Here is an 18142-nt window from a genome sequence, read left to right as displayed (position 1 = left end):
AAACAGGACCTCTGCTGTCCAAATGAAGTTATTACAAACTGTCCTCAGTCAGAAAGAGAGTCCTTTTTCCTGTACTGTATGGTCCAAAATATGTCCAGATAATTGGGACTGGAGCTGTTGCTCTTGGTTTGGGCCAGCCCCCCTTTGTTCCAAGTAAAGGACACCTTAATGCTAGCCACACTGGTATTTTAACATTGCACTAGTCTCCCAACAGTTCACTGTTTGGTGGTGGTGGCACAATCTTATTTTTCACTCCATTACTCAAATCATTAAAGTGTCAGTGGACAGACATTTATTCTAGGGATCTGTCACCAAGACCTGCTGATGTTGCTATCAGTGTTTACATTACATTTACAACCTATTGGGTATTTCACCGCATAAGGCAGTTTGCAGAATGAGGTTCAGTGGGTACTGAAGAAGCCTTTAGTGCCAAGCAAACGGATAAATATATTCATTTAGATATGGGCAGTGGTGCTATAGGGATGCTGCTGATAATGCAGTGCGCTGTAATTACCTCCCCTACAGTGTAGATACTGCAACGCTCTGTCAGCTCCTTGGTTTCTGAGATACCAAATGTAAATCTTTGAATTTATCTAGCAGCAGCATTAACACAACACTATTCAGACAATTTGTGAAAGTTTAAAAAATATACACCATTACAGCGAAATTACGATGGTCACCATAGTTCCAGTGTAACTGTAAGGCTAATGACTTTGATGTGGAAGATCTGTGGTTATATATTCCCAGTCAGGGCGGCATACCACATATCCTTAATACTGCTAGCCTGCCTCAGGATGAGTGGAACCACAAACGCAAGAGTCATACTGGCTCAGATGTTGCCTGGGTCAACAAGGTCCACGTCAGGTGTTGGGGAACCAGGGCAACCTGATGAGAAATGGAATAATGGAACAAGACAGAGATGGACTAGAGCAGAGAATATGGAACTATTGGAATACTACTACACTAACCCTCTGAAAGTCCGCTAGATGAAGTGAATTTAGTACAACATACTATCCCACTAGGTACATAACTGAGCCCAATCAGCCAAGATCGAGGCGACACAGACAGAAGTGAGTCAACTCTCAGAGCTACAGAAAGGTGTGGGGCAACATCAGGAGGAAGGAACAGGAGAAGCTCGCAAACTAGAGAGGCTGAGAGAGGAGCTAGAAAAGGTATGTGGTGTCTTCCTCACCTCCTTCCCCTCCCCCTGTCTGAGAGGGGGATTATAAATAAAAAAATAATAATACATATGTATATCTTTATATATTGTTTTGTTATTAAAAGTGCTCAAATGTGAACGTTTAGGATGTGGAAATGACTATATAATTTGATTATTTTATTGGTTATTATAATCATTAGATTATAATAATTATATCATCATGTTACAATAATTATTTAAATATTGCATCTTGGATGAAAAAAAAACATTTTACTGATGAATTAAAGATATAATAAAAATGAATTAATTAACTATTCAGTATTTTTCCCTGATTTCATTCATGAAATAGCAGGTCCCTGAGAATGAATCTCCTGGGACCGCCTTCTCTTCAGAAACTACAATCCCAGAATGCCTTGCAGCTTTGGCAGCATTTCTTGTCGACGTGGGAAGGGAGGGATTCGGACACAAACAAATGTGCACGGGTTTGATGTCGGGCTACGTTACCGATAACCGTGACATGTCAGGTGGATTTGATAGATAACTCCATGACCTTTCAAACATGTGGCTCAAACCGGATGAGATTCTGCTGAAAAACGCGTTTAAATTATGGGTCACCGAGAAGGATAACGAGTATTTTGTACTGCAAAGGAGACGAGGGTACGGAGAAGGTGGAGGCGGTCTGACAGGTAACGTTAGCGGTTTTGTTGTCACCTCCTCGCGTGTGTAGGACAGCCGCTGCAGCTTCGCCAAATCCAATTAAAACAAACTAGTTATTAACGGGTTAACTCGCCATACGTTTGCATAGCTAACGTGCTGCCTGCCTCGTATAGGGCGGGTGCTGCTGTGTAGCCTACCCGTCCTCTGAAAAATCTCCTCATAGCAACAGGTATAAGCCTGGTGTCACAATTACATAAGTCCGTTTAGATAGTGAACAGCTGGTTTCTTCTGTTGACACGCCAGCCTGCAAGAGTGAAGGTCTCTTTGAGTGTACGTGTCAGTGTATTAGCTTTTTTGGTGTGTTTCATGTTTGTGTCACCACAGAGTTGACAGGGAGGTTACATGGAGAGAAAGTCTCCACAGTTATTTCCATTTCCTGCAGATTTTGCTGCCCGTGGTGCCTGTGGTTACGTTACAGGATGTACATGGGCCTAAAAACTTTGAGCAATTGTTGAGTCAGATTTACACCCAAGTCACATCATCAGCTGACAAACGCACTGACAATCATTATGTTAGAGTGACTATATTACAGATTTTTACCAGTTCATTTCTGAAGGGAACGTGCAAGCACTCATATCTGGTTGTTGTGTGTCAGTCCAGTCACTGAGTTTGTGAACATTTTCACCACTCTCTCCCTGAGGCTCGAAAATATTACAGAAAACCCTTGAATTTATAATGTCACTGCAATGTCAGGGACTGCTGCTCCCCGGACAATAAATGTGTCAGCGAGTTTGTGCAGACATTGATGCTTATATGAGTTGTCACACTGTAATTTAGGTTATATCATAGCCTTGCTGAAATGAGATGCAGTATTTTTAGCATGGAGGGAAAACCACAGCAGTTGTTTTTACAGACTAGGGCTGCAGCTAGTGATTTATTTTATTCTTTTTTAATATTGATTAACCTGTCAATTATTTGCAACAGTCTACAGCCTAAAGATATTGAATTTACAATGAAAGAGGGGCAAAGTCACACATTTGAGAAGTCAACACAAGTTTTCCTTGTTGAATTACATTGTTAATTGTCAAAGTGGTTGTTAATTAATATCCTAATGATCAACTATTTCAGTCATCAGCAAATTATTCAGCCCCTGTACAAAACTCTCTATCTGTGTGTGTTTGTGTGTGTCAGGGTGATATCAAGATATTACGATATACACCAGGGTATTTAGAAATCCTGAAGTTGTGATTGTCATAACAGTCAGAAATAGACACTCCTCTTTCTATTAAACTGATGCAGAGATGCAGTGTATTGTAGCGTACAGCACACTCCACCAGAGGTCAGTCTCTTCTGATGGAACAGGCAGCTTAGTTGAGAAAGATGGCGGCTGCGAGTGGTAGGGATAACGTTACAGGACTAGTTAAAAAAAAAGGAAAAATGCCTCTGGTCCAGTTTGTGAATATTGCCATATATAACTTTAATTTCAGATGACTTCTTCTAACTACAAAAGCAATTTATTGGCCGCATGTCTGTATTCAACACATCATCTTCATTCAGCCCACTAATGTGTCAGAAACTGCAGCGGCAACAAGGGTCATCAGGTTCTCTAGCAAGTAGGGTGCTTATTTCCTATCTCTTCTTTGTTCTGTGGGCTAACTATTTAAATCTAGCAAGTAGGCTAATTGCACATTAGAAACACAGCATTGTAGACTAGACAATGACATACATGCTACAATGACTTCCATCACCAGTAGCCTTTACAATGTGCGCCCTCAGGTCCTCACCCCAAGTGAGTCTTTGATGTAGACACAACCTTGTGTTGACCTAATTGCATGACATCCTTCACTGACTTGGATATTTGAAAACCATTGTCACCTGCCAATATTGAAATGTTGCTTGTAATACCAGCAATGATTGTAGCCCACGGTTTCCAAGCACATGCCACAGTGTGACAGCCGTGAGGTCATTGATAGATAATTAATGATAATGAGTGGTGTTCTAGCTGAAGACAAAAGGCCCGATGTCCTGCTTGGCTGGTTTAATGATAGTGGAGGTTAAATACTACCTGATGGTAAATGGCATGATGCACTTGAAGCCCCCTCCAGCTCAAGAGCCTTTTATGTCTGAAGTATCTTTTATGTGTTTAAGTCTATGCTTCACTGTATGATATTGTTCTACATTGATGGGAGCATAAATTATGCAAAGTGTGTTTGATTCTTTACTCCTGGGCAGCTCAGTAGTAGAACATGTGGAGAGCAGCCTCATCAGGAGGCAGACAGGGATATAATGCTGATGCAGTGCATGAGTGTGGTTTCACTGCGACCTTGTTAATTATTCATGGAGGGCATGTCAGCGAGAAGAAGTTATAAAGGTAACAGATTTGGCTAATTTTAGTTGTGTGGCTGTGACGTGGACCTGAGGGACATTTTATGTCTACACTGTCAGTATAAGTAGCCTATAAAGGAACAGTCTGTGATTCGAGTATAAATAAAAGATTAACAGGTCTTTTGATACACAACTAACAGTAGACAGTAGTTTAATTAGCTGAAGTCATTCATATTTTCTGATGCTGTCAAATGATCATTTATCAGTAAATACAGCATCTAAACACTGCTGCGATTAGTTAACAGTCACAGGGATTTGTCAGTGGTCAAAAAATCAAACCTTTAATCAAAAGTAGGTTTTTGGTTCTTATTTTACTAAATGGTCAGTGATAGTTAAAAATATGAATGTACTGTATGTTGCAGGCCTCCTTGTAGGAACTCTGGACACTGTGTTGGACTCCACATCCAAAGTTGCTCCCTACCGCATTCTGCACCACACACCAGACTCACAAGTGTATTGGTCCATAGCATGCGGTATGTCACTGTATTTTCTTCTTATTCTGACAGACATTTCATTGGTGGTGTCAAGATGATTAGGTTTTCAAGATTATTAATTGCAAAATGTCTTTGTTTATTGCATATGAAGTCACATGTTAAAGTTGCATAAAAACAGTAACAGGTAAGGTTGTCCAGAAAAATCCAATCAGACTCACAGTGAAGCCAATATTTCCTGAATCCACACTGAAGATAAAATTTAAAATTTTAAGGGCGGTAACTAATTATTTTTATTATTGATTAATCTGCCCATTATTGTCTCTCATTAATCATTTCGTCAATATACTGTAATGATAGAAAATATTTTTTCAAACCAACAGTCCAAAAGTCCAAGTCTATTGAGTTTATATCATGTGTGACAAAGAAAGCATCAAACTCAATTTTAAGAAACCAGCAAATGTTCAGCTTTTGTGCTTAAAAAAAAGACCAAAAGGATTTTTCTGTGAACAAAATAGTCACTGATACAAATCATATCGGTCACTTACAACTCTTTTAGCTATAAAAGAAGCACTTTTTCTCCAGAGATAAATAAAACAAACGAAAAACAACTCACAAACATGATATTTGACAGTTGAGTTTTGTATGTTTTTTCCGCTCTTGACTTCCGGTCAGGTGTCACCAAAGAGGAGATTGTTCAGCACTGGGAATGGCTGCAGCAGAACATCATGAGGACTCTCTCTGTATTTGACTCCAGTGAAGACATCACCAGCTTTGTACAGGGCAAGATTAGAGTAAGAACTTATGAAAATCTTTTTTCTATTATTTTTTTTTTTTACTGGGTATTCAGTCAGAACAACCCACACAATTTATATGCCTACACGTTAATCTCTTAGCAGAGTTGCACTCGTAATGCTATAAAATACTTTATATGATAATGGTCTCTTAGTTCTTGTAAAACAGTAATCTTTTATTGTCATTTCCTTCAACCTGATGATTTGGATTCATTTTTCTGGCAAAGTAAGTGTGCGTTTTGCCACCAAGAGCAACACCTTTGTGATTACATGCAGCCTTTTTTTTTTAAATGGTCGATATAAGATATTGATTCCAGCTGCTTTAAGGAAGATGATGTCCCATTGTCACCCTCAGTGTGCAGTAACCCTCGATGTCTACTCTGTTAGGGTCTTATTGCTGAGGAAGGGAAGACATCTCTGGTTCTGGAGGAAGATCCCGAGAAGTTCCGAGAAGCACTTCTGAGGTTTGAAAAGTGGTTTGAGCTGCCTCCGGAGGAAAAGCTGGTCACATATTACTCATGCAGCTACTGGAGAGGCAAAGTTCCCTGCCAGGGCTGGCTCTACCTCAGCACCAACTTCCTGTGCTTCTATTCATATCTGCTGGGAGCTGAAGGTAAGACATCTCTGTGTTATTTGTCAAAGTGGAAACAGATAATCTAATATAGTTACATTTTGTGTAGTTTTATAGTTATTTTATTACCTTCTATAGATATATCAATATCATTATATGCCCTATAATATTTTGCAATATCGATATCGAGGTATTTGGACAGAAATAGATTTCCTTACTGCGGTTGTTTGGTTTCTGCTACTGGTGATAGTAACTGCAAAGAACTTATATTATACTCTTTGGTAACTGAGGATAGCTACCAATAGGTTCTGCCAAAAACAAAAATGCTATCCTCTTCCTGTTTTGGTTTCACAATGGTCAACACACTTCGAATCTAAATGCTGATGGCGCTGTTATTCAATAGCCATTCTCTTGTGCAGCTGACATTTACTTCATAATGAATCAGTTAAAGCAACTAAAAAAATAACTTGCCTGTTTCAAGTTTAACACGAGTTTGCCGTTTGTCTTGCTAATTATGATTTGTGGTAACAAAGACTGTGGCAGCTCCCACTTGGCTTTTGAAGGAGTTCAAGGTAATTACAGGTCTCATAATTTTAAAAAAGCCATTATAGCAGACCTCATAGTTGGGGCAGACTTGATAAGTGGATAATGGATAACACAGAATTTAATGACACCAATTGACATTTTAAGAGTTTTCACAATGATGCTCTTTCATTTTTTTGACATCAGCATTTCATAATGCCACCATGCAGTATGGTGTTACTGCAGTGCCTCTCATGTATTTAAATTTTTGACAAAATGGACTTTGTCGGACAAAAAGAAAACAGGATTGCGTAATAATAATTTTCCCCTTTGTTCAAGATCTTTGTCCTTGCAGCTGCAAGTCTTAATCACTGATTTAATTTTCATGTATTGTGATGACTCAACAGTGAAACTGATCATCTCCTGGGATGAGATATGGAGGCTGGAGAAAACCTCCAACGTTATCCTGACTGAGAGTATCCATGTCTTGGCTCATGGGGAGGACCACTACTTTTCCATGCTGCTGCACCTTAATGAAACATTTATTATCATGGAACAGCTGGCTGACTACTCCATCAAGCGCCTTTTTGATAAAGAGGCCTTCCAGAGAGAGCCGGCGCTTTCCGACCCCCTGCAAATTACCAAGAGGTACTGTCTGTCTGCTGCACTGCACAGCTTTACATGATCCTGTTAGTGCTGGCTGCCAGCTTTAAGAAGCAGGGTAAACATAAAGTCTGACTTGAGTCAGAAAGCGTTTGTTTTTCTGTTAACCTGCCTGGAAGGGCAGGTTGGTCATACATAACGCTACCAAAATCAAAGTGCTGTAGTTGTTTACTTTGACAGTTTTTTAAGTAGATGTTATTATAAATTCTAAATGCTGTAATTTAAGGTTGTAATGATACAACAGGACAAGTTAGACGCTGACCTTATACAAAAATCTACCTGTTCATACTAAGATATACAGTATATGCAATAATAAATATATTATAATTTTTCAGTGCCTTAAAGATTAGTATGTGGCTGACAGTCAAGAGAGTTTACTGTGAGATTGTGTGTGTGTGTGTGTGTGTGTGTGTGTGTGTGTTTGTGTTAGAGAGAGAGAGAGGGAGAGAGTCTAGAAGATGCTAAAAGGATCTTCTTGGAAAACTTTAACATGATGTTCTGCTCATGACACTATTTTCTGCCTCGTAATACTTACCCCACAGAGGCCTAGAAGCTCATGCAAAGAGTGAGCAGTTCCGGACGTTTTTCAGGCTTCCAAAAGAGGAAAACCTGTTAGAGGTGCACGAGAGCTTCCTGTGGGTGCCCTTCAGCCATTTTAACACACTCGGCAAGATCTGTCTGTCCGAGAACTACCTGTGTTTCGCCAGCCAAGATGGAAGCCAGTGCCATACCATCATTCCGATGCGAGAGGTAAAGTGAAACTGGATTGATTAAAAACACTGCCAGTAAATTCTCAGATAGCACCCTGCAAACTGATGACTAGCAGAAAACTTCAAAGGTGGCTGTCCTGTCTGCCAACGTTGCCTTCTTCCAGGTTGTTAATGTTGAGAGGCCTGACTCCAGCAGCAGGGCTATAACGGTGTGTGTGCGTGGCAAGAGGGCGCTGCGTTTCTCTGAGGTGCGGGACTACCAGAGGCTTGCCAACACAATCCGTAGCAGGTGTGGGATTAGTGCCAGCCCTCAGCACTCTGCATCATCAGAGGTAACATGTTTTAACTGTTGTTTTATTTATGCCCCTTTACTCTTGACTCACAGTTTGCTTTCTGACAATGAAAATTATATATATTTATGACTAAGACCATACGAGGCGAGTGCCAGTCGCTCATCAACCACTTCGAGGACAACCCAGAGGACGTAACACTGATGGTGGGACAGAAAGGCAGCAGCAAGGCTGTGAGCACCGAGGCTCTCATGACTGTTTTCCACCCCCAGGATGTTGAAAACCTTGACCCCAAAATGGTAAATATCAGAGTTCTGTTCAAATGAAATGTAGCCCTTTTTTTTCAGCAGCATTTTGTGGATAACCACCACAGTCACTTACAAAATCTGAGTGCATTACCTTGATGAATGTTGATTAATTGTGATGCACCAGAACCTTATTATGCTCTACAGAGTGGGGGTGTCTAGGTGGGTGTCTAATCAATTCAGGGTTGGACATAAATAAAGCATGAAGCATGCATCTGTTTAGAAATACAACCAGGTTTACCAGTGTTGCAGAGCATGTACATTAACACTGAGGTGTGTGCTACATGTGCATTTGATAGCTCAAGGAGAAGATGAAGGAACAGTCTTGGAACATCCATTTCTCTGAGTATGGACGTGGCACAAGCATGTTCTTCACCAGGAAGACTCGAGACTTGATCGTTCGTGGTGTCCCTGAGGCTTTGAGAGGAGAGCTGTGGATGCTTTTCTCAGGTATTTATACAGCTGACAATACTCTGACCATGGTATGTGCAGCAAGTGATATGCAGTGTCCATGATTTGCTAATGAAGCCTTACATGATTGAAAGTGTTAAGTACTCAAGTGCTCTACAACATAAATAATTAAGTGAACCATGGTTGTTGTGGGATCTGTGCAGCATGTGTTTTTGGACTGACTGTGGTTCTGGCTCTGTAGGAGCTGTGAATGACATGGCCACTCACCCCGGCTATTACACTGATCTGGTCGAACAGTCTCTGGGCACAAGCACTTTGGCTACAGACGAGATTGAGAGAGACTTGCACCGCTCTCTGCCAGACCACCCTGCCTTTCAGAGTGACACAGGAATCTCAGCTTTACGCAGAGTCCTTACTGCCTACGCATACAGAAACCCTAAAATTGGCTACTGCCAGGTACTTTCTTTTTTTTTAACAGGAAAAGCCGCAATTGACTCTGATAACAGGAGCTCTTAGAGGTTTTGAGTAAAGACAGTAATGCCTGGTACACACTACACAATATCAGCCCGATACAGCAAGGTACGGTGTCGGCATGGATCGTGAACGACAATGAGTGTCGTACACGATAATCCATCGTTTTATCTTGTGTAGTGGTCATAGTTAACGACACCACATCTGGGATACCTCATGACGTTACCAACACAAAGTCTAGCATGTTTGATTTTCTTTTTGTCGTTCATGACTGCTCCTGTCACAGCCGTCACTTTGACCAATAGGAACACAGAGCGATCTGCTGCTGTAGACACCTGTATGACAACAACACCCCAGGGTTTCTAAAAAGGGAAAAATACCAGTGTGAAACAGCAGAAGCACTTTATCAACCCGCTGAGTACTGCCATTAGCATCAAGCTAGCAAACAATGTTAACTTCTTCATAATGGAGACAGACATAAAGTAAGAAAATTAAAAAAAATAGTGGCTTTTATTTACCACAACTGCAGAGGCTACCAGCCTCATTCGAAACAGACTGCATTATAAGCATAATAACTTCGGCCGAGAGAATCCCTTCATTTTTTTTTAAAGGCTTTTATTGTGAAATATTTGCAGGAACTTGTTGTAGAGGATTCAGTGACTTGTATGTTTGTGTACGGTACTTCAGATGGAGCTCCTGCCATCCGCTGGCACTTTTTACATTACTACAACAACATTTCGGCTGGCACATGAACAGACACAGTGACTGAAATAATAGTTAAATTAATAAAAATAGGACAAGAATAACATGATGACATCACACACGTCATGAAGGACAATCGAGGATGATTGGCATGGTGTGTCATGTGTGTCGGCCGAGTCACGGCACGATTTTATGACTCCACAATCGCATAATGACTGTCGGAACGGACAGAAATATGGTGTAGTGTGTACCAGGCACAACAGTCATTAGCCAATTACTGTATGTAGTTTGTTATCACAGATAATTATTTGATGTATATGAAAAACATGCACACACAAATACATAGTTACCAGTAAGTGTTCAGTCTAGAGGTCAGCCGATTTTATAAAGGCTGTTAAAACAAAGATGGTTCGGAACAGGAAAAAGCTGATAGCCGATTTATGGGCCAATATCCCCCCCACCCTCTGTGGGAAAAATTAAAACATTTGACATTCGACTGTAATTTGTACCAGTATACTTTAGAGTGGAGTCATTTTGTGTTTTCAGAATACTACAAATACTTTCTCCATGATTCTTAAAACACAAAGAAACAAGACTAGATCAGAGCCTAGTATGTGGCTGGGCTATGTATAAAACCCTAGAGGGCTTTTAATTTGAAACAGCAAGTGGAGATAGTCACTCAGTTACAGATTTTGCTCTGGTGCAATAGTGAAAAAAATCGCAGTAGCAAAAAATTGATGTAAATACACATTAAAATGAAGAGCAGTACATTTAGACACAGCCTCACAGCAGAAGGGACCTGCTTTCTCTGGAGATGAACCCACTGATCCGCTGCTTTTTGCTCAATTTAACACAGCCCTCTTCTCTTGTGCTCCAGTAGGTGATGTATGTCCGTTAGCAGCCATTGGCCACTAACAGTGCAAAGTTCGTCTGATAGTGATAGTTTATAAACCGTTGACCTCTAGTCCAGTCAGTTTGCTCTTATGATCATCTCATCTCTTCACTTGTATTGGTAATTAAAGTGAAATTATCCTTTTGTTTTTGCTCTTTGTACCATGACCTCATCACCTCACCTGTCACAGTTAGACTTCAGCAAAAACCCTTATGGTTTTAAACCCCTGCACCCTTTGCTGTGATTGGTCATTCATGACATTGAGGAGTGAAGCAGCTCTGAAAAGCAGAGGTGATTTTTACAAAAGGCCAAGTACTTTGAAAAAATGGCTGTGACGTTTACAAAAGGCCACAACGTGATCTGAAACCATTGAAAACATAAAGGCACTGATGCTCTGAAAAATGTACCTTTTTGACACACACACCTTTATACTGTCATCCCCCCTCCAGTTAACCCTATTCTTACATCAGGACTGTCCTTTTTCCTATTCAGGCCATGAACATTCTCACTTCAGTTCTCCTGCTTTATGCGAAAGAAGAGGAGGCTTTCTGGCTTTTAGTGGCCGTCTGTGAGAGGATGTTGCCAGATTACTTTAACCGCCGAATTATTGGTGAGAGTGGAAGCATTTCTCATACTGCTGGTAATTTTAAGACTTGTGAAGTTGCACTCTGAAAAGTTGCCGATCTTTCTTCAGGTGCTCTGGTCGACCAGGCGGTGTTTGAGGATCTGATTCGAGAAAACCTCCCCCAGCTGGTGGAGCACATGACAGACTTGAGTTTCTTCTCGTCCGTGTCCTTGTCCTGGTTCCTCACTCTCTTCATCAGTGTCCTGCCCATAGAGAGCGCTGTGAACGTGGTAGACTGTTTTTTCTACGACGGCATAAAGGCTATTCTGCAGCTTGGCCTGGCAGTGCTGGACTACAACATGGAGGCGCTGATCAGCTGCCACGACGATGCAGAGGCCGTCACCATCCTCAACAAGTCAGTGTGAATACGAACAAGGCAGGACCGATGTATTTCAAACATGATTACCGTGTAAATGATTTTCTGCCTTTCTTTAATGTTATTTCAGATTCTTTGACAGTGTGACAAACAAAGACAGTCCCTTGCCTCCAACAGTGCAGCAAGCTTCAGTCAGCAATAATGATAAGGCATCTCACTTCAATGTGGATATCAGTGAGCTGATCCGAGAGGCCTACGAGGTACTGCGTTTTTCTGTGGCTGTTTCACTCCTTGTGATGTCGGTGTTGTGTTTGATTTAACTAATTGTGCTTCGTTTAGAAATATGGAAATATCCGTTCAGAGGAAGTCGAGAGTTCACGGAAAAGAAACAAACTGCATGTGATCCAGACACTGGAGGATACAACCAAACAAAATGTGGTGAGTGGCCATTGAGTTTACAGTAGTTGGTGTGCTTGAATTGTAACTGTGATGGTAAGGATGCATTAAAATGTATTTTCAGATTCGAGTGGTGTCCCAAGAAGTCAGACTCAATGCCTCACATCTTGATGAGCTTTATAACTTGTTCAAAGTAAGTCAAAGACACGATACAGTAGCTTCAGTGTCATCATACATAAATGTTAACTGTCATTATAAAAAAGGAGATGCGTCAAGTCTTTCTTTATTTTCTGTTTTCAGCGGCAGCATTTCCTCTCTTGCTACTGGACAATGAAGAGCCCGGCTCTGCTCCATCACGACCCCAGCCTGGCCTATTTGGAGCAGTACCAGTTGGGTTTCCAACAGTTCAGCATGCTCTTCTCCCTGCTGGAGCCCTGGGCTTTCTGCACCACCAAGAGCACACTCTCCCTCTGGGTCTTCCGCCTGATAGACGAGAACCAGGACGGCCTCATCAACTTTAAAGAGTTCTGCTGTGCGCTTGGTGAGTTTACTTGCTCCCTGCTCTCCACTAAGGCCCCGATCAGACAGAGCACATTTGGCAGGTTGCAAAATGTAAGGCCTGCCATACTGCATTTTGTCGACACCTGCACCGACCAGACAGAGTGCTTTTTGCAGCTTGCTGCAATTTTTTTGTTGTTGTTGCTAGGCAACCACTGAATCACCTCTCCTTAGCTTAACCACTGTTTTGCTGTGAAGTAAACTCACAGATCTGTTCCTTAAAATCTGTATAAAAAATGGACAGGCAGAGGGCAGTTGCTCTGGCTATGATTGAGGGTGAGAGTTTGTTCCCAAAAACTACGCTGACACAGGAAAACGGAGATCCGTCTGGGTACATGAGACCCTCAGAGAGAAGGAAATCATGGGTAGGGCTGTCGCAGTGATGGAATTTCCCCTTCTTTGATTAAGGGTGGCTCAACAGTGCTATATATGGCATTTCCACCATTTTTTGATGTTTCTGCACATTTCATTTATCCTAATTTTACTGCTTTGTAAATAAGCTTTATTGTGAGACAATCCTTAGCTATATAGTTGCTCCTTAAGTGACAAAGATGACATAGTGTTAAATCAAATTGAGTACGTGTGGCAATGAGGTGCAATAAGGGCGCAGCATTTTTTCTGTTGCAATGCTTTGGTTGCAGAAGTAATAATGTCAACACACAGCAAAGTACCAACTTGCTCTTGCCCTTGCTGTGGATGAAGAGAATGCTGGAGCACTTAGGGAGAGAGGATGGACCTGCTGGTCTGTGTGGATTCAATATTTAGTTCTCCCACATTGTTGTTCAGCGATGTGACGGTTGGTCTCTCTGGTATTTCCCAACCCTCCTCGAGTGGATGGCCGGATAAAAATTAACATTCATTGACATCAAATTTGGCAAACGTGCCATGCTCAGCGTAGAATATAAGCTCAGTGCCTGTTCGCACTGGCATTTATAGCATGGTGTAAATATTAGGTGCTCCCATGGGGATAAAACAAACATGAACATAGAGGTAGTGGTGGTTGCTTACTATCCCCTGTTTGGCTTGTTATTGCAACAGCCCTAATTCACGGGAAGTACCACCAACTAGTCCAGGAGCTTTGCCTGGATGATTTATAGAATGATAAAATGTCAGAAAGTACTCGAGGCTACAAGATGTTCAGATACATCTTCCAACTTGCCTAGAGCTAGCAAAATGTTTCACTCTCACTGAAAACAATTTAAAAAAGCTGCTTCAAACTACTAAAATGCTGATCGGGGCTTAATGCAGCCTTTAACCTCAGTATCCAAACTGCTATAACTTCTAATTGCTTCTCCCACAGATACTTTGTACAGTGGATCATTCACAAATAAGCTGAAATTCCTCTTCAAGCTGCACCTTCCACCAGGTGAGTGATGAACAATATATAACAATTTACCTTTTCATATATGATGACTCTAACCTCTGAGCGTTTGTGTCTCAGTCACATCTGTCTGTCTCTTGTACACTGGAACAGATTTGTACCAGTGTACCTTCAGCTTCAGCCTCTGACTCATTTCCCTCATATGTCCATAGTGCTGATGTACTCCTGCAGGTTCAAAGTGCAGCACATGTTTTCAGACTGGATCCTTCACATTGTCTATATTCTACCTAACATGACAGCAGTAACACAACAGCAGCCGCCTAAAGTAGAACACAAGGTCAGATAGACATCAGTCTTTGGTCTACAGGGCTTGAAAATGTATGAGTTGTCATTTCAATGATCCAGCCCATAACTTAGCGTTTGTCAAGTGAGCACGTTGCCTGGGGCCAGAAACTGTCCTTGAATGTGCAGCTCTTGTCTGCATGATGTGGCAGTGCGTGCTCGAAGGCTGGGGTAAGAATAGTCTATGCTGGTTGAAAGAACTTTGCCATGGCAACGATGGGTGTAAGGAGCTGTAAGGGCATTTTGCAGCGGGCTAGCTTCTCTATAAAGAAGGTCCGTGATGAGGATGGAGTGCTCAAATTACAACTGACAGCTTAGCAGCAGAAGAGCACTGAGTCACTGTTAGTGATGTGCCAGGCCTGTAAACGTCAAGCAGCACAGCTTGTTTTATGTCTCGTGGAGAGTGCACATTGCTTCAGCACCAAGGACAGGTCCCCAGTACTGAACCCTGACACACTTTAATCAACATAACCTGTGACATAGCTATAAAAGCCTGAGCACAGGAAGGTGTGTTGGCCCAGTATGCTGTCTGAAAAGTGGCCAGCATTTTTGTGATCATCTTACCTGGACAGTGAGATTTATTATGCACAGCAATGTCTGAGGCTGATATTTAAGTATGGAGTTGAATGAAATGGACCATTTGTTGTTTGCTTCTTGTGTGAAAGTAAAGAGTGCTGTTAAACCAAATCGACATCTGTGATGTCACCATGGCTGCCATCACAAGACATCTCCACACACACTACTTGTTTTGTTTACTTTTCTTTTTTTATGATGCAAAATTCCAGTCATTACCATTTTTAAGAACACAGCGTTATGCCTTGTGGGACTTCCCTCGAGCAAAGTAGGCAGAGTTGTGGTCTTACGGAAAGCGTGCAGAGCGAGCTGCAAAAATCAACCACAGTGACCTCAAACACTTTCCGATTTCATGGAGGGAAAGCCCCAAGCCCTGGAACCGGGCCAAACTCTCCATTGATCAAGGACATGTGCTATTTAGAGCTGAGAGTCTGCAGGTTTTTCAGTTCAAACATAAAGTACAGCAGCCGTATTCATTCATCGGCTGCAATCAGAGAGCAGGGGCTACACGGTGACATCAGCTGTGTGGTGACATCATCTGTGTTGTGATTGGTTGTAGACAAAAAGTCTTGTAGCTTGTGGCTACAGGTAGGAGTGATTAAATTATAACATCAGGATAGCACTTGCTATTAACAGTTGTAAATCTGGTGTATGAACATGATAGCACATTGCAAATAGACTTTTATACTCTGCAGTATCTTGTGTGCAAGTGGAAATTTAGTTTAAATGTTTATCATTAGTCATCTTGAGTACAGAGGTAATAATCTGATGAATTGTTGGCAGGGGTCACAGGTCAGAATTTGACAGAGATCCTTAGACTAAAAATGTTCAAGACCTTTGATAGGCCCATTACATTTTGAATAAAATTTTAGATTTCAGGTGCAAATGTCAGCCTGAATCTGGCAATTAAGGAAATATCACCTCAATCAATTAATGTGTTCACAAGGACATGGGTTTTTAAGTATCCCGTTTATGTGTTTTGCACATTTAAACACCATATCCTGACTATGATCATGACTCCGATAAGCTTCATAAGCGGGTTATTCACGTCCATGTAAACACACTCATTAAGGTTTGCTCGGATCCTGAGTCTCAGTAGCAGATTTCATGTCACAGACACACACACTGACCAACCTGGCAATCATTAGGCTGTGCCGCTTATACAGCATGAAGCTGTCAGGACAAATATAATGACACTGCTGGCTTGTGAGGGTAATTGTGTAATCTAGCAATGCAAACTGGCACGCATGCATGAATACACACACAGTCATTGGTGGGGGTTGGAGCACAGAATTATAGCACATCTCAGATAATAGTAGAATTGGAAATTAAAATAACACAAGCAGGAAGTATTTTGCACGGGAATGCCTTATTTTTTAAAACAATACTCAGTAATTTATTTAGTTTGTTATATGAATGTTAACAGCACATTAAAATGCTTTTAAATATAATGCAGTCCAGTACATAAGCTTTACAAAGATGTAGTCTATTTCAGGATTGTGAGAAGGGGTTACATTAGACTGTATGTAATAAACTGAACTCAGTGTATATGGACATCTATGTTTTCTTTGATCAAATTCTTTAACATATTTCATCCTCTGTCACCTCTGTGTCTTCATCTTTCCTCTCAGTGTACTCACAGTCGGTATCTTCTAGCTTTCACAGGTAGTCCTGTGCACTTAAAGGAACAAAGAATCCAGCACTTTATTCCAGTGACTGAAGACTCTTCTCACTTGAGTAGACTCACTGGTTAGCCTCTTTACTCTTTCTTTTCCTTTATAACTCAAATTTCACTTGCACCCTTTCCTCCTCAATTCTATCAGTCCGTCTTGATGCTTGCCTGATTGCCTTGAATGTTCGTGAAGCATTTCTCTGCTCAGTTTGTTCACATGGCTGCTTTTATGTTTCAGCATTTGATCTACCAGAAGATGGTGTGATAAGAAAAAGCCCTGAGAGAGGTGATATTTCATCCAAATTTATCACAAACACTCCATGATTATGACCAAAAACTGTTGATGTCTTTGTTTTGGGTGATAGTTTACAGTTTGTGGTGAAATTGACAGGTAGAGGAAAAGTGGACCTGCAGGCCTACCTGAAACAATGGCAAAATGAAATACTTAAGAAAGAGGAAACCATCAAGGACCTGCCCCGAATTAATCAGGTACATTAATCCATGTACTGTTTATTGTCTGAGGGGACCATGTTCAGGATTCAGCTTCACATTTTCACCATGAAACTCAATTTATCTGATGAAGTGCAACACATTTTTTTTCTGTCTCAGACTCAGTTCATCCAGTTCTCCAAGACCCTGTACAACATCTTTCATGGCGATCCAGAGGAGGAGTCTCTCTACCGAGCCGTGGCTCATGTGACCAGCCTTCTCCTGAGAATGGAAGAGGTGGGACGGAGGCTGCAGGAGCCGAGCAGCCCGCCTGAGTCCACAGAGTCTGCCAACACTGATGCTGCTGCTGCTGCTACTGGTGCTGCTGCTGCTGCTGCTGCTGCTGCAGCTGCAGAGTCTTCACCAGAAGAAGCTTCTGCCAGCCTGGAGAGCTCCGACACTACCAGCTCCAATACCAGTCAGGATGCAGTGTCCGACCTCACAGAGATGGAGTGGTCATTTTCATTTGAACAGGTCCTTGCTTCTCTGCTCAACGAGCCGACCATAGTCAGCTTCTTTGATCGGCCCGTCGACGTTCACACTAAACTGGGACAAGCTAAGGTTGCCCAGCTTAAGCTAAAGGCGAACAAGTGAAAAGAACACATGCTTTGCTTCTGATTCAAACCCAGAAGTCACCATTAATTTCCTTTCTCCACTCGGATAGGGCAGCGATTTTTGGGCGAGGCACACAGTGAGATTACTGCTAAGGTAATATCATAAATGAAGAGGAACGTAGATGTTAAAATCTGGGGTGCAATGTGCGTGTGTGTGGGGCTCTGATGTTCGGCAACGATGGCTGATGAAACTAAAACTAAACTAAGGCACAACATCTCTAAGACACTGTCTGACACCTTCAGTGCATTTTCATGTTAGGCCTCTTTGCAGAC

General features: G+C 41.6%; 1 protein-coding gene across 2 annotated transcripts; it reads left to right on the top strand.

The window, feature by feature from the left end:
* Positions 1-1606: 1606 nt before the first annotated feature.
* Positions 1607-18000, top strand: tbc1d8b (TBC1 domain family member 8B). 2 transcript variants are annotated; one of them, XM_033645247.2, is made up of 21 exons: positions 1607-1845; positions 4564-4674; positions 5308-5426; positions 5814-6039; positions 6927-7167; positions 7725-7932; positions 8057-8224; positions 8320-8481; positions 8787-8937; positions 9140-9354; positions 11456-11573; positions 11658-11943; positions 12035-12164; positions 12244-12342; positions 12425-12493; positions 12601-12841; positions 14159-14224; positions 16751-16843; positions 17005-17052; positions 17158-17255; positions 17376-18000. In XM_033645247.2, exons 1-21 carry the CDS (start codon positions 1719-1721, stop codon positions 17847-17849), a joined length of 3450 nt encoding a protein of 1149 aa, XP_033501138.2. In that variant the 5' UTR covers positions 1607-1718; the 3' UTR covers positions 17850-18000. The 2 variants fall into 2 exon arrangements, with proteins under 2 accessions (XP_033501138.2, XP_033501146.2); XM_033645255.2 differs by lacking the exon at positions 16751-16843.
* The last annotated feature ends 142 nt before the right edge of the window (positions 18001-18142 follow it).

The sequence above is a fragment of the Epinephelus lanceolatus genome, chromosome 11, assembly GCF_041903045.1.
Source record: "Epinephelus lanceolatus isolate andai-2023 chromosome 11, ASM4190304v1, whole genome shotgun sequence".
NCBI lineage: Eukaryota > Metazoa > Chordata > Actinopteri > Perciformes > Serranidae > Epinephelus > Epinephelus lanceolatus.
Note: the sequence above shows the minus strand (reverse complement) of the source record. Positions and strands in the feature narration are given on the sequence as shown.